Below are 15,643 nucleotides of genomic sequence, written 5' to 3'. Positions count from 1 at the left end.
ATGTAATCGATATTATACAGTGTATTACATATTTACAATTTCTTAGTTTTTTGTGTTCTAAAGTTGTATTCCAATAAATAGATATTATGTTCTAAATATCTTGATTATTGAATCATAGAAATTATTAAATGTCTGATGTTCACATTGTACTACAATAAATTTTTCACTTAAATATAAGCAATATATGTGGGAGTCGGAGTCGCAGGTTTGGCTTACCGACTCCACAGCCCTGGTTTGGGCACACGTCGTGGCTCGGAATGGAGGGAGCACTGTTTTGACTGCAAAATTGGCTAGAATCAATGGTGGCGCAATGTCGCGTTTGGAGACCCCCTGATGTGCCTAAATAGTGGAAACCCCTCAATTCTATCTCAACTAAAACCCCAACTCTAACCCTAGCCACAAGCCTAACCCCAATATAACATTTTTTCTTTGTTACCATTTCTCCCTACCTATGGGGGTGATAAACGGGGGGAGTGGAGGGCAGGGCAAATACTGACGGTGGCAGCAGATCGCTGCTGTCAGTCGGTGGGGGTCAGATAGAGGTTTCCAGCCATGGTCGATGATATTGCAGCATTGGCTATGGCTAGATTGTATATTTCACCAAATTTCATTGGTGAAATATTACAATTGCTCTGATTGGCTGTTTCACTTTTAACAGTCAGAGCGATCGTAGCCACGGGGTGCCAAGCCATACAAAGGGTTTTGTACCTGCGGGTCGGGTGACCTTTCAGTGACCCCGGTCACTCGACCCTCAGGAACGCGATCAATTCATGCCGTCACATAGGCGTCACAGGCCGGATTGGCACGACTTTCCATGACGCCTACGTGGCAAAGGTCGGGAAGGGTTAAAAACCCAACCCGAGATCACAACATGCGGATCTTGGAAAATGACTTTTTTTTTTTTTTTTTAAGCAAACATTGGACTTTTTTTTCCTTCTTGACATAAAAATAAAGTTATGACTCTGGGAAGAAGGGGGGTGAAATACGCAAAACTGGAAAAAGCTCCGGTCATTAAGGGGTTAAAAAGTACACAGAATGTAGTGATGCAAAATTTCTCTCTTCTAATAAGTTGTATAAAAGCCAAACAAAATAGCTGTAGTGGCACCAACTCGGAGAATCAAATCATTTAATCACTTCTTCTAAATGGTGAAAGGCATGAAAAAATAAAACCAAGTTCTTCACCTGCTATTGATTTGTTCATTCTGCCTCTCAAACCGCAGTGAGGCTCAGCACACATTTATCCTGCGCTCACAGGTTTTCATGTACATCTCTGAAATACGTGATCAAAGCTGTACCCTCGGTGGAAGGTTCCCTATAATGAGGCAGATGGAGGCACTGTGGACGCCGTCTGACCTGTGATCCGTCGGTGTCCGTCTTTTTAGGATTGAAGAAAAGTGCCATCAGCCACAGTTTTGTGCATTTCTGAAAAGGGTAGCACTGAACAGAGGCCAGACAGAGAGCATCCAGAGTAACTCTGCTGCCTCACTGTAGTGAATGGATGGGTTCATCTGAATCACATCACTGATTTAGATGGAAACCTTGATGAAAGTGATCAGTAATTAAAATCCAAATGGTTAGGTCGAATGTTCCCAATAGAAGACCCAACTCAAGCCATTGAAAAAAAAAAAAATAATTCTAAATATATATTCTGATGAAAATCACTTCAAATGTGATAAAGCCCCTTAAACAAATTATTAACCTTTACTTGCTTCCCACCACCCCACAATCCCCGCACAGGGCCCGGCACAGTTCCCGCTCTCTGCTCTCCATTCCAGGAGGCCGCATGTTCTGCTCTACGTGTCTCCTTCAGAATAAATGAACGCTCGTCTCCCCCCGTGATCCCAGCAGCACAAACCCCTGCGAGCTGCCTGTGTTTGGGCAACAACCCGCCAAGAAAGCGCCACAAAGAAAGCAAAAGCCCTGAGCACATGGGGGAGGGGAGCGGGCTGGAAAGAAAGGGGCGAGCAGAGGGCTTCCTTCTCCAGCAGCTGAGGAGGGGCCCAGGGGCTCCTATTACATGGCCGGATCACACACTGAGTGCGGCCATGGCTGCTCTGCACAGGGAAGGCTGGAAAGCATCATGTACACTGCGGAAACCTACAGCAAGACTTTCCCTCAGGCGGGAAACATGGCGAGAAATGACGCGGGGAAGACACAAGGCTGCGCGCTCCCACCCAGGCCTGCAGGAGGCCGCACACTCACCATGACTGGAGCTCACACGATCCACAAAGCCTCGTGCGCTCACTGCCACCATTTATAGGGAGTTCCACACATTCAGGAACTGGAGCTCAGAGGCGACCAATGGCGGGCGGCCTCATTGTTTGGAGGCGGAGAGGAATGGGGCGGGGGGAGCAGGAGAAAGAGGCCCGGGAAACCGAACGGCCCCGCAGCAAAGGCCGGCACGGTTACCACACCGCCAGTGCCGTCCTTCAATAAAATGGATGGTGATGGCCGAGAAACACCTTTGGTAACATGGTCACTGTGAGGCGGCCATGTGCATCCACCTCACACACACACACAAGTGAGTGGGGGCTTCCACCGTCATCCCCAAACCGCATGTGGGAATGTGAACAGTGGCATCACGCCTTGGCCTCATCCCACACGGCCATGTCCACACAGGGGCAGCGGGGACTGGAAAAGAGAAAATCAGACCACACAAGTCTAGTTTCATAGGCATAGATGTAGGAGGATGAAAGGTCCTGGTTACTATACAACCTGGACATCGTTTATTAAATGCATGTCCAAGGCGTGGACCCCAGAGTTGCCATCATGTCTCTTGGCCACCAGCCATCTCTCCCATACATAGTGCTATACTCAGATCCTGTGTAGTGTTGAGCGATACCATCCGATACCCTAAAATATCGGATCGGATGGCATCGGCCCGATACGAAAAAAGGATCGGGTATCGCCGATTCCGATACCGGAAGTCCCATTCAAGTCTATGGAACTTCCGGTATCGGAATAAGAAAAACCCTTTTCTGTCCTTGTAAGCCTCTCGGGGGGTGTACAGACCTTCCGGGGGTCTGTGCCGGCCTGCCGGGGGTCTGTACCGACTGTCCAGGGGTCTGTGCAGGCTGCGGGGGTCTGTACCGGCCTGCCTGTGGTCTATACTGACTGCCCAGGGGTCTGTACCGGCCTGCCGGGGGGCTGTGCCGGCCTGCCCGTGGTCTATACTGACTGTCCAGGGGTCTGTGCAGGCTGCGGGGGTCTGTACCGGCGTGCCGGTGGTCTATACTGACTGTCCGGGGGTCTGTGCAGGCATCGTCCGATGGGACTACAAGTCCCATCGGGCGATGCCTGCTACCATGACGGTGATTGACACATTAGCCAATGATGGGACAGTAGTAGTCCCATCATCCGGCCTATGTGTTGAATGTACAAAAAAAAAAAAAAAAATACATACATACTACATATATACTACATGCATGCAACATACATTCTACATATATACCACATATACAGTGCCTACAAGTAGTATTCAACCCCCTGCAGATTTAGCAGGTTTGATAAGATGCAAATAAGTTAGAGCCTTCAAACTTCACACAAGAGCAGGATTTATTAACAGATGCATAAATCTTACAAACCAAAAAGTTATGTTGCTCAGTTAAATTTTAATAAATTTTAAACATAAAAGTGTTTGTGGAATAACCCTTGTTTGCAATTACAGCTAATAATCGTCTTTTATAAGACCTGATCAGGCCGGCACAGGTCTCTGGAGTTATCTTGGCCCACTCCTCCATGCAGATCTTCTCCAAGTTATCTAGGTTCTTTGGGTGTCTCATGTGGACTTTAATCTTGAGCTCCTTCCACAAGTTTTCAATTGGGTTAAGGTCAGGAGACTGACTAGGCCACTCCAACACCTTGATTTTTTGCCTCTTGAACCAGGCCTTGGTTTTCTTGGCTGTGTGCTTTGGGTCGTTGTCTTGTTGGAAGATGAAATGACGACCCATCTTAAGATCCTTGATGGAGGAGCGGAGGTTCTTGGCCAAAATCTCCAGGTAGGCCGTGCTATCCATCTTCCCATGGATGCGGACCAGATGGCCAGGCCCCTTGGCTGAGAAACAGCCCCACTGCATGATGCTGCCACCACCATGCTTGACTGTAGGGATGGTATTCTTGGGGTCGTATGCAGTGCCATCCAGTCTCCAAACGTCACGTGTGTGGTTGGCACCAAAGATCTCGATCTTGGTCTCATCAGACCAGAGAACCTTGAACCAGTCTGTCTCAGAGTCCTCCAAGTGATCATGAGCAAACTGTAGACGAGCCTTGACATGACGCTTTGAAAGTAAAGGAACCTTACAAGCTCGTCTGGAACGAAGACCATTGCGGTGGAGTACGTTACTTATGGTATTGACTGAAACCAATGTCCCCACTGCCATGAGATCTTCCCGGAGCTCCTTCCTTGTTGTCCTTGGGTTAGCCTTGACTCTTCGGACAAGCCTGCCCTCGGCACGGGAGGAAACTTTCAAAGGCTGTCCAGGCCGTGGAAGGCTAACAGTAGTTCCATAAGCCTTCCACTTCCGGATGATGCTCCCAACAGTGGAGACAGGTAGGCCCAACTCCTTGGAAAGGGTTTTGTACCCCTTGCCAGCCTTGTGACCCTCCACGATCTTGTCTCTGATGGCCTTGGAATGCTCCTTTGTCTTTCCCATGTTGACCATGTATGAGTGCTGTTCACAAGTTTGGGGAGGGTCTTAAATAGTCAGAAAAGGCTGGAAAAAGAGATAATTAATCCAAACATGTGAAGCTCATTGTTCTTTGTGCCTGAAATACTTCTTAATACTTTACGGGAACCAAACAGAATTCTGGTGGTTTGAGGGGTTGAATAATAAATGACCCTCTGAATAAACTTTTCACAATTTAAAAAAAAATTAAACAAAGAAATAACATTCTTTTTTGCTGCAGTGCATTTCACACTTCCAGGCTGATCTACAGTCCAAATGTCACAATGCCAAGTTAATTCCGAATGTGTAAACCTGCTAAATCTGCAGGGGGTTGAATACTACTTGTAGGCACTGTATACTACATGCATGCAACATACATTCTACATATATACCACATATATACTACATGCATGCAACATACATACCACATATATACTACATGCATGCAACATACATACTACATATATACCACATATATACTACATGCATGCAACATACATATATACTACATGCATGCAACATACATATATACCACATATATACTACATGCATGCAACATACATATATACATGCAACATACATACTACATATATACTACATGCATGCAACATACATACTACATATATATACTACATGCATGCAACATACTACATATATACCACATGCATGCAACATGCATACTACATATACCAAATGCATGCAACATGCATACTACATATATACCACATATATACTACATGCATGCAACATACATACTACATATATACTACATGCATGCAACATACATACTACATGCATGCAACATACATACTACATATATACTACATGCATGCAACATACATACTACATATATACCACATGCATGCAACATACATATATACTACATGCAACATACATACTACATATATACTACATGCATGCAACATACATACTACATGCATGCAACATACATACTACATATATACCACATATATACTACATGCATGCAACATACATATATACTACATGCATGCAACATACATACAACATATATACTACATGCATGCAACATACATATATACTACATGCAACATACATATATACTACATGCAACATGCATGCAACATACATACTACATGCATGCAACATACTACATATATACCACATATATACTACATATATACCACATGCATGCAACATACATACTACATATATACCACATACATACTACATATATACTACATATATACCACATGCATGCAACATACATACTACATATATACCACATGCATGCAACATACATACTACATATATACCACATGCAACATACATACTACATATATACTACATGCAACATACATACTACATATATACTACATGCAACATACATACTGTATATACTACATGCAACATACATACTACATACATGCAACATACATACTACATATATACTACATGCAACATACATACTACATATATACTACATGCAACATACATACTACATACTGTATATACTACATGCAACATACATACTACATACTGTATATACTACATGCAACATACATACTACATATATACCACATGCAACATACATACTACATATATACCACATGCAACATACATACTACATATATACCACATGCAACATACATACTACATATATACCACATATATACTACATGCATGCAACATACATATATACTACATGCAACATGCATACTACATATATACCACATGCATGCAACATACATATATACTACATATATACTACATGCATGCAACATACATATATACTACATATATACTACATGCAACATACATATATACTACATATATACTACATGCAACATACATATATACTACATATATACTACATGCAACATACATACTACATATATACTACATGCATGCAACATACAGTGCCTACAAAGTAGTATTCAACCCCCTGCAGATTTAGCAGGTTTACACATTCGGAATTAACTTGGCATTGTGACACTTGGACTGTACATCAGCCTGGAAGTGTGAAATGCACTGCAGCAAAAAAGAATGTTATTTCTTTGTTTAATTTTTTTTTAAATTGTGAAAAGTTTATTCAGAGGGTCATTTATTATTCAACCCCTCAAACCACCAGAATTCTGTTTGGTTCCCCTAAAGTATTAAGAAGTATTTCAGACACAAAGAACAATGAGCTTCACATGTTTGGATTAATTATCTCTTTTTCCAGCCTTTTCTATTTAAGACCCTCCCCAAACTTGTGAACAGCACTCATACATGGTCAACATGGGAAAGACAAAGGAGCATTCCAAGGCCATCAGAGACAAGATCGTGGAGGGTCACAAGGCTGGCAAGGGGTACAAAACCCTTTCCAAGGAGTTGGGCCTACCTGTCTCCACTGTTGGGAGCATCATCCAGAAGTGGAAGGCTTATGGAACTACTGTTAGCCTTCCACGGCCTGGACAGCCTTTGAAAGTTTCCTCCCGTGCCGAGGCCAGGCTTGTCCGAAGAGTCAAGGCTAACCCAAGGACAACAAGGAAGGAGCTCCGGGAAGATCTCATGGCAGTGGGGACATTGGTTTCAGTCAATACCATAAGTAACGTACTCCACCGCAATGGTCTCCGTTCCAGACGAGCCCGTAAGGTACCTTTACTTTCAAAGCGTCATGTCAAGGCTCGTCTACAGTTTGCTCATGATCACTTGGAGGACTCTGAGACAGACTGGTTCAAGGTTCTCTGGTCTGATGAGACCAAGATCAAGATCTTTGGTGCCAACCACACACATGACGTTTGGAGACTGGATGGCACTGCATACGACCCCAAGAATACCATCCCTACAGTCAAGCATGGTGGTGGCAGCATCATGCTGTGGGGCTGTTTCTCAGCCAAGGGGCCTGGCCATCTGGTCCGCATCCATGGGAAGATGGATAGCACGGCCTACCTGGAGATTTTGGCCAAGAAACTCCGCTCCTCCATCAAGGATCTTAAGATGGGTCGTCATTTCATCTTTCAACAAGACAACGACCCAAAGCACACAGCCAAGAAAACCAAGGCCTGGTTCAAGAGGCAAAATATCAAGGTGTTGGAGTGGCCTAGTCAGTCTCCTGACCTTAACCCAATTGAAAACTTGTGGAAGGAGCTCAAGATTAAAGTCCACATGAGACACCCAAAGAACCTAGATAACTTGGAGAAGATCTGCATGGAGGAGTGGGCCAAGATAACTCCAGAGACCTGTGCCGGCCTGATCAGGTCTTATAAAAGACGATTATTAGCTGTAATTGCAAACAAGGGTTATTCCACAAAATATTAAACCTAGGGGTTGAATAATAATTGACCCACACTTGTATGTTTAAAATTTATTAAAATTTAACTGAGCAACATAACTTTTTGGTTTGTAAGATTTATGCATCTGTTAATAAATCCTGCTCTTGTGTGAAGTTTGAAGGCTCTAACTTATTTGCATCTTATCAAACCTGCTACATCTGCAGGGGGTTGAATACTACTTCTAGGCACTGTATACTACATGCATACTACATATATACCACATGCATGCAACATACATATACAACATATATACTACATGCAACATACATACAACATATATACTACATGCATGTTGAATACTACTTGTAGGCACTGTACATATATACTACATATATACTACATGCATGCAACATATATATATATACTACATGCATGCAACATACATACTACATATATACTACATGCAACATACATACTACATATATATACTACATGCATGCAACATACATATATACTACATGCAACATGCATACTACATATATACTACATGCATGCAACATACATATATACTACATGCAACATGCATACTACATATATACCACATGCATGCAACATACATATATACTACATGCAACATACATACTACATATATACCACATGCATGCAACATACATATATACTACATGCAACATACTACATATATACTACATGCATGCAACATACATATATACAACATATATACTACATGCATACTACATATATACTACATGCAACATGCATACTACATATATACTACATGCATGCAACATACATACTACATATATACCACATATATACTACATGCATGTAACATACTACATATATACCACATGCATGCAACATGCATACTACATATACCACATGCATGCAACATGCATGCAACATACATACTACATGCATGCAACATGCATACTACATGCATGCAACATGCATACTACATATACCACATGCATGCAACATGCATACTACATGCATGCAACATACATACTACATGCATGCAACATACATACTACATGCATGCAACATACATACATACCACATGCATGCAACATGCATACTACATATATACCACATGCATGCAACATGTATACTACATATATACCACATATATAATACATGCATGCAACATACATACTACATATATACTACATGCAACATACATACTACATGCATGCAACATGCATACCATATATATACTACAGTGTTGTTCAAAAGTCCTGCATAGGCGTGAAGAAAACTATACGTTTCATACTTCTGCATCTCTACAGTGAAACTGGTGGAACATATGTTTTTGTAATCCCTCATTGTATGCCATACTCATTTTTGAATGTCCCAAGTGTATAAATTGTTATGGTATGCGCATTTTTGATAATTTTTTTTACAGCATAACCATACCTACACCAGTACAGTGTGTAGAATGGTGAACAGGTTTCTAATTTCATTAACTTCCAATGCAAGTTCACACAGACTTAAATTTTACTTTTTAAGATTTATTATTTTTTATTTAATTCAGAGCCCTGAGAAGGGCCTTTTGAGTGCATCTTTAGCTTCTAATACTTTTTTGGCCAGCCTTTGCTCTTGAGCACCAGCTTGCATCTCTGTGGCATTGAGTGAACAAGCTTCTGCAGATGTTCACGAGTGATGATGTGGTTCCAGGCCTGTATCAGAGCCTCAATCAACTCACTCTTGGTCCTTGGCTATTTTCTAGATATCTCTAATGATACCTTGTGCCACAAATTTTCAATTGGATTGAGGTCCGGGGACTGAGCTGGCCAGTCAATAGTAGCCACCTTGTTCTTTGTTTTCCATTCCGTTACTGTCTTAGCTCTGTGACAAGGAGCATCATCCTGGAAGATATAATCCCCTGAAAACAGGTGTTGAGCAGAAGGCAGCATTTTCTTATTAAGGATGTCTATGTATTTTTTTGCATTAACCATACCCTCCACAATATGAAGCCTTCCAACACCATTGGCTGCCATACAGCCCCAGACCATTACTTTCATCAGATGTTTCACAGAGAAGCTCAAACACTCTGGCTTGTACTCTTCATGTGGGAACCTTCTCACATAAGACTTGCCATCATTTCCTAAAACGCAAAAAGTGCCTTCATCACTAAATAGCACTTTTTCCCACTCCTCCTTCCACCATTTTAAATATTTCAATGCCCACCGTTTTCGCCTTTGTCTTTGTATGGCTGTCATCAATGGCTTCTTTCGGGCCTTGCACCCTCGCAATCCTGCTTCCAAACATCTCTTCCTAACAGTTGATGTTGCTACCTCAATATTGCACTTTCCTTGCCATTCTCGCAGAAGCTGAGGAGAGGTGAGCTTTCGATTGACAAGGGATGTTCTTATCAGTACTCTAGCCTCCCTTTTAGTAGACTTTCTGAGCCGACCAGATTTCAATTCCCATATTGTTGCAATAAATTCAGGCAAAACTGCTTCAAAAGCTAAAAATATTACAGGGAGAGAATGCAAAATTGTATTCTGAACAAAACCATATATAATATGTCATATTAGCATCGAAGATATTCGACAGAAAACCTTTAAAACTTGAAAAATCAATTTATCCTATGCAGGACTTTTGACCACCACTGTACATGCATACTACATATATACCACATGCATGCAACATACATACATACTACATATATACCACATGCATGCAACATACATACATACTACATATATACCACATGCATGCAACATGCATACTATATATATATACACCACATACATACTACATGCATGCAACATACATATATACTACATACATGCATACTACATATATACAACATATATACTACATGCATGCATACTACATACAGTGGGGCAAAAAAGTATTTAGTCAGTCAGCAATAGTGCAAGTTCCACCACTTAAAAAGATGAGAGGCGTCTGTAATTTACATCATAGGTAGACCTCAACTATGGGAGACAAACTGAGAAAAAAAAAATCCAGAAAATCACACTGTCTGTTTTTTTTTCATTTTATTTGCATATTATGGTGGAAAATAAGTATTTGGTCAGAAACAAAATTTCATCTCAATACTTTGTGAAATATCCTTTGTTGGCAATGACAGAGGTCAAACGTTTTCTGTAGGTCTTCACAAGGTTGCCACACACTGTTGTTGGTATGTTGGCCCATTCCTCCATGCAGATCTCCTCTAGAGCAGTGATGTTTTTGGCTTTTCGCTTGGCAACACGGACTTTCAACTCCCTCCAAAGGTTTTCTATAGGGTTGAGATCTGGAGACTGGCTAGGCCACTCCAGGACCTTGAAATGCTTCTTACGAAGCCACTCCTTCGTTGCCCTGGCGGTGTGCTTTGGATCATTGTCATGTTGAAAGACCCAGCCACGTTTCATATTCAATGCCCTTGCTGATGGAAGGAGGTTTGCACTCAAAATCTCACGATACATGGCCCCATTCATTCTTTCATGTACCCGGATCAGTCGTCCTGGCCCCTTTGCAGAGAAACAGCCCCAAAGCATGATGTTTCCACCACCATGCTTTACAGTAGGTATGGTGTTTGATGGATGCAACTCAGTATTCTTTTTCCTCCAAACACGACAAGTTGTGTTTCTACCAAACAGTTCGTTTGGTTTCATCAGACCATAGGACATTCTCCCAAAACTCCTCTGGATCATCCAAATGCTCTCTAGCAAGCTTCAGACGGGCCCGGACATGTACAGGCTTAAGCAGTGGGACACGTCTGGCACTGCAGGATCTGAGTCCATGGTGGCGTAGTGTGTTACTTATGGTAGGCCTTGTTACATTGGTCCCAGCTCTCTGCAGTTCATTCACTAGGTCCCCCCGTGTGGTTCTGGGATTTTTGCTCACCGTTCTTGTGATCATTCTGACCCCACGGGGTGGGATTTTGCGTGGAGCACCAGATCGAGGGAGATTATCAGTGGTCTTGTATGTCTTCCATTTTCTAATTATTGCTCCCACAGTTGATTTCTTCACTCCAAGTTGGTTGGCTATTGCAGATTCAGTCTTCCCAGCCTGGTGCAGGGCTACAATTTTGTTTCTGGTGTCCTTTGACAGCTCTTTGGTCTTCACCATAGTGGAGTTTGGAGTCAGACTGTTTGAGGGTGTGCACAGGTGTCTTTTTATACTGATAACAAGTTTAAACAGGTGCCATTACTACAGGTAATGAGTGGAGGAAAGAGGAGACTCTTAAAGAAGAAGTTACAGGTCTGTGAGAGCCAGAAATCTTGATTGCTTGTTTCTGACCAAATACTTATTTTCCACCATAATATGCAAATAAAATGAAAAAAAAACAGACAATGTGATTTTCTGGATTTTTTTTTCTCAGTTTGTCTCCCATAGTTGAGGTCTACCTATGATGTAAATTACAGACGCCTCATCTTTTTAAGTGGTGGAACTTGCACTATTGCTGACTGACTAAATACTTTTTTGCCCCACTGTATATACAACATACATACAACATATATACGACATGCATGCAACATACATACTACATATATACTACATGCATGCAACATACATACTACATGCATACTACATATATACCACATGCATGCAACATGCATACTACATATATACCACATATATACTACATAGTGTTGAGCATTCCGATACTGCAAATATCGGGTATCGGCCGATATTCGCTGTATCGGAATTCCAATACCGAGTACCGATATTTTTTCAATATCGGAATCGGAAGTTCCCATAATGCAAAGAGCCACTGCTGTGGCTCTGATTGGCTGCCGAAATGACGTCATCATGATGCGCGGTCTGTATGTTGCATGCATGTAGTATATATGTTGTATGTATGTATGTTGCATGCATGTGGTATATATGTTGTATATATGCATGTTGCACGCATCTAGTATATATGTTGTATATATGTATGTTGCATGCATGTGGTATATATGTAGTATGCATGTAGTATATATGTGGTATATATGTAGTATGTTGCATGCATGTAGTATATATGTAGTATGCATGTTGCATGCATGTAGTATATATGTTGCATGTGGTATATATGTAGTATATATGTATGTTGCATGCATGTAGTATATATGTGGTATATATCTAGTATGCATGTAGTATATATGTATGTTGCATGCATGTGGTATATATGTAGTATATATGTAGTATGTATGTTACATGCATGTAGTATATATGTATGTTGCATGCATGTAGTATATATGTAGTATGTATGTTGCATGTAATATATATGTAGTATATATGTATGTTGCATGCATGTAGTATTTATGTAGTATGTATGTTGCATGCATGTAGTATGCATGTATGTTGCATGCATGTAGTATATATGTATGTAGTATATATGTTGTATGTATGTTGCATGCATGTAGTATATGTGGTATATATGTAGTATGCATGTTGCATGCATGTGGTATATATGTTGTATGTATGTTGCATGCATGTAGTATATATGTAGTATGCATGTAGTATATATGTATGTTGCATGCATGTAGTATATGTTGTATGTATGTTGCATGCATATAGTATATATGTAGTATGTTGCATGTAGTATATATGTATGTTGCATGCATGTAGTATATATGTAGTTTGCATGTGGTATATATAGTATGTATGTTGCATGCATGTAGTATGTATGTTGCATGCATGTAGTATATATGTAGTATGTATGCTGCATGTAGTATATATATGTTGCATGCATGTAGTATATATGTGGTATATATGTAGTATGCATGTTGCATGCATGTGGTATATATGTAGTATGTTGCATGCTGCATGTAGTAGATATGTATGTTGCATGCATGTAGTATATATATGTAGTATGCATGTTGCATGCATGTAGTATGCATGTTGCATGCATGTAGTATATATGTTGTATGTATGTTGCATGTAGTATATATGTTGTATATGTATGTTGCATGCATGTGGTATATATGTAGTATGCATGTAGTATACAGTGCCTAGAAGTAGTATTCAACCCCCTGCAGATGTAGCAGGTTTGATAAGATGCAAATAAGTTAGAGCCTTCAAACTTCACACAAGAGCAGGATTTATTAACAGATGCATAAATCTTACAAACCAAAAAGTTATGTTGCTCAGTTAAATTTTAATAAATTTTAAACATACAAGTGTGGGTCAATTATTATTCAACCCCTAGGTTTAATATTTTGTGGAATAACCCTTGTTTGCAATTACAGCTAATAATCGTCTTTTATAAGACCTGATCAGGCCGGCACAGGTCTCTGGAGTTATCTTGGCCCACTCCTCCATGCAGATCTTCTCCAAGTTATCTAGGTTCTTTGGGTGTCTCATGTGGACTTTAATCTTGAGCTCCTTCCACAAGTTTTCAATTGGGTTAAGGTCAGGAGACTGACTAGGCCACTCCAACACCTTGATTTTTTGCCTCTTGAACCAGGCCTTGGTTTTCTTGGCTGTGTGCTTTGGGTCGTTGTCTTGTTGGAAGATGAAATGACGACCCATCTTAAGATCCTTGATGGAGGAGCGGAGGTTCTTGGCCAAAATCTCCAGGTAGGCCGTGCTATCCATCTTCCCATGGATGCGGACCAGATAGGCAGGCCCCTTGGCTGAGAAACAGCCCCACAGCATGATGCTGCCACCACCATGCTTGACTGTAGGGATGGTATTCTTGTGGTCGTATGCAGTGCCATCCAGTCTCCAAACGTCACGTGTGTGGTTGGCACCAAAGATCTCGATCTTGGTCTCATCAGACCAGAGAACCTTGAACCAGTCTGTCTCAGAGTCCTCCAAGTGATCATGAGCAAACTGTAGACGAGCCTTGACATGACGCTTTGAAAGTAAAGGTACCTTACGGGCTCGTCTGGAACGGAGACCATTGCGGTGGAGTACGTTACTTATGGTATTGACTGAAACCAATGTCCCCACTGCCATGAGATCTTCCCGGAGCTCCTTCCTTGTTGTCCTTGGGTTAGCCTTGACTCTTCGGACAAGCCTGGCCTCGGCACGGGAAGAAACTTTCAAAGGCTGTCCAGGCCGTGGAAGGCTAACAGTAGTTCCATAAGCCTTCCACTTCCGGATGATGCTCCCAACAGTGGAGACAGGTAGGCCCAACTCCTTGGAAAGGGTTTTGTACCCCTTGCCAGCCTTGTGACCCTCCACGATCTTGTCTCTGATGGCCTTGGAATGCTCCTTTGTCTTTCCCATGTTGACCATGTATGAGTGCTGTTCACAAGTTTGGGGAGGGTCTTAAATAGTCAGAAAAGGCTGGAAAAAGAGATAATTAATCCAAACATGTGAAGCTCATTGTTCTTTGTGCCTGAAATACTTCTTAATACTTTAGGGGAACCAAACAGAATTCTGGTGGTTTGAGGGGTTGAATAATAAATGACCCTCTGAATAAACTTTTCACAATTTAAAAAAAAATTAAACAAAGAAATAACATTCTTTTTTGCTGCAGTGCATTTCACACTTCCAGGCTGATCTACAGTCCAAATGTCACAATGCCAAGTTAATTCCGAATGTGTAAACCGGCTAAATCTGCAGGGGGTTGAATACTACTTGTAGGCACTGTATATGTGGTATATATGTAGTTTGCATGTTGCATGCATTTGGTATATATGTAGTATGTATGTTGCATGTATGTTGCAACACTACTGTTTTCTATGGGAGCCGCTGCTATACTCCACTGGTGGGATCAGCGGCAGCAATGAGCGAGCATGCTTGGGAGTTAACCGAGTGACTTTGGCGAGCTCGAAT

The 15,643-nt window shown here is 41.5% G+C and overlaps 1 protein-coding gene across 2 annotated transcripts in view; it reads right to left on the bottom strand.

Annotated features, from left to right (window-relative positions):
• LOC141100716 (histone H2A.Z-like) overlaps positions 1-15,643 on the bottom strand; it is a 73,125-nt gene that overhangs the window by 16,036 nt on the left and 41,446 nt on the right. The window contains exon 1 of one of the 2 annotated variants that reach the window (XM_073589374.1): positions 2,203-2,356. The exons of the other annotated variant lie outside the window; for it this stretch is intronic. Within the exon in view, the coding sequence (XP_073445475.1) occupies positions 2,203-2,205 (3 nt within the window). The 5' untranslated portion in view covers positions 2,206-2,356. Of the gene's footprint in view, positions 1-2,202; positions 2,357-15,643 lie in introns of those variants that run through there. 2 annotated transcript variants of the gene reach the window in all.

Source organism: Dendrobates tinctorius, unplaced genomic scaffold (genome assembly GCF_039654945.1).
Source record: "Dendrobates tinctorius isolate UK_male_01 unplaced genomic scaffold, ASM3965494v1 ptg000011l, whole genome shotgun sequence".
Taxonomy (NCBI): Eukaryota; Metazoa; Chordata; class Amphibia; order Anura; family Dendrobatidae; genus Dendrobates; species Dendrobates tinctorius.
The sequence above is the reverse complement of the archived record's forward strand: the minus strand, read 5'-3'. Positions and strand labels throughout refer to the sequence as shown.